A 1,149-nucleotide genomic window follows, 5' to 3' on the forward strand; every position below is an offset into this window, starting at 1 on the left:
GCGCAGGCGATCCATGCTCGCAGTTCGTGGCAGCTATTGTGCTGGAATTTCCATGTTTGCGTTGATAAAAATATTCAGGCATTGGATGTTTTTGTATGTATTTAAATATATATAAAAGAATTTGGTCGGACCTTCGTGCGTTATGTCTGCATTATGCGGTTGTCTTCATATTTGAATGCCAATATCCGATAATTATTTTCAAACTCCGACCGCATACGCATAGTTTACCATCGTATAGTACTCCCCCAACCCTAAATCAATTTGATTGGTTAAAATGTTTCACTTCACTCAATTTGATTAGCTCCTCGCAGTTTCACAGCTGATGATAGGCTAAAATGTCGGATACAATGATGTAGAGAGGTCGGACCTTCCGAATTATTCATCCATAGCGTCCAAGTGAGATTCGTTGCCAAGGCGGTATTCTATTCGAAACAATGCCTCTTCAATGCTGGAAGGGTCACATTCAACGTTGAACAAAGACAAGTACTTTATGATAGAATCTTTCTTCATATGATATTTGAAAGCTTGTAGTCAATGCGCCAGTGTACCTCGATACACTTTTCAAAAACATTTTGAAGTGTGATGAATGTCTTCGAATGCGTATCAACAGGCATCTCATCAAACGCCTTTCTACAGCACCAATTAGTTCCTCAATCGAACTAGTAGACTTTTGATGCTGTTGACTTTGAATAGAGTTAAAAAATCCTAAGTTTATCACGTTAAAGTCTGGACTATTACGTGGTTGGTTTGCAATCTTGATGCCTGCGACGCCTCGAGCTTCCAGCGCCGATGGTGTGACTGTTCGGTGGGGAGTTGGCATTGTCTTGTTGCACGAACACCCCTTGCCTCTTGGCACGCAACGGCATATTCTCTTGAATAGCAGGAACGACTTTCTTGACACTGTTTCGAAGTAGACGTCGCTATTCACGGCAATGGGGGCCGTGATCATGGTGCCCTTGAGCCGGTTCTTGCTTGTTCGGGCTGCTGGCGACACCGACACGAAGGGTCACACGCCGATCTTGCCGTCAAACATTTGGCACTTGGAGTAGTCGTACCGCGGGCTGGCAACAGCAGTGAGGAACATAAACTCGTGATGAACGACTTGGAGTTGACAGAACACAGCGCCATTTCTTCGTCTTCGTACACGTA

General features: G+C 44.2%; 1 protein-coding gene across 1 annotated transcript; it reads left to right on the forward strand.

Moving 5' to 3' along the window:
* Positions 1-758: 758 nt before the first annotated feature.
* On the forward strand, positions 759-1,049 carry H310_01477 (hypothetical protein; the record flags this gene model as incomplete). Its single annotated transcript, XM_008864589.1, has 2 exons — positions 759-800; positions 915-1,049. The coding sequence occupies 2 exons, from the start codon at positions 759-761 to the stop codon at positions 1,047-1,049; spliced, it is 177 nt and encodes a 58-aa protein (XP_008862811.1).
* Between the last annotated feature and the right edge of the window lie 100 nt (positions 1,050-1,149).

Source organism: Aphanomyces invadans (assembly GCF_000520115.1).
Source record: "Aphanomyces invadans strain NJM9701 unplaced genomic scaffold supercont1.2, whole genome shotgun sequence".
Classification (NCBI taxonomy): domain Eukaryota; phylum Oomycota; class Saprolegniomycetes; order Saprolegniales; family Verrucalvaceae; genus Aphanomyces; species Aphanomyces invadans.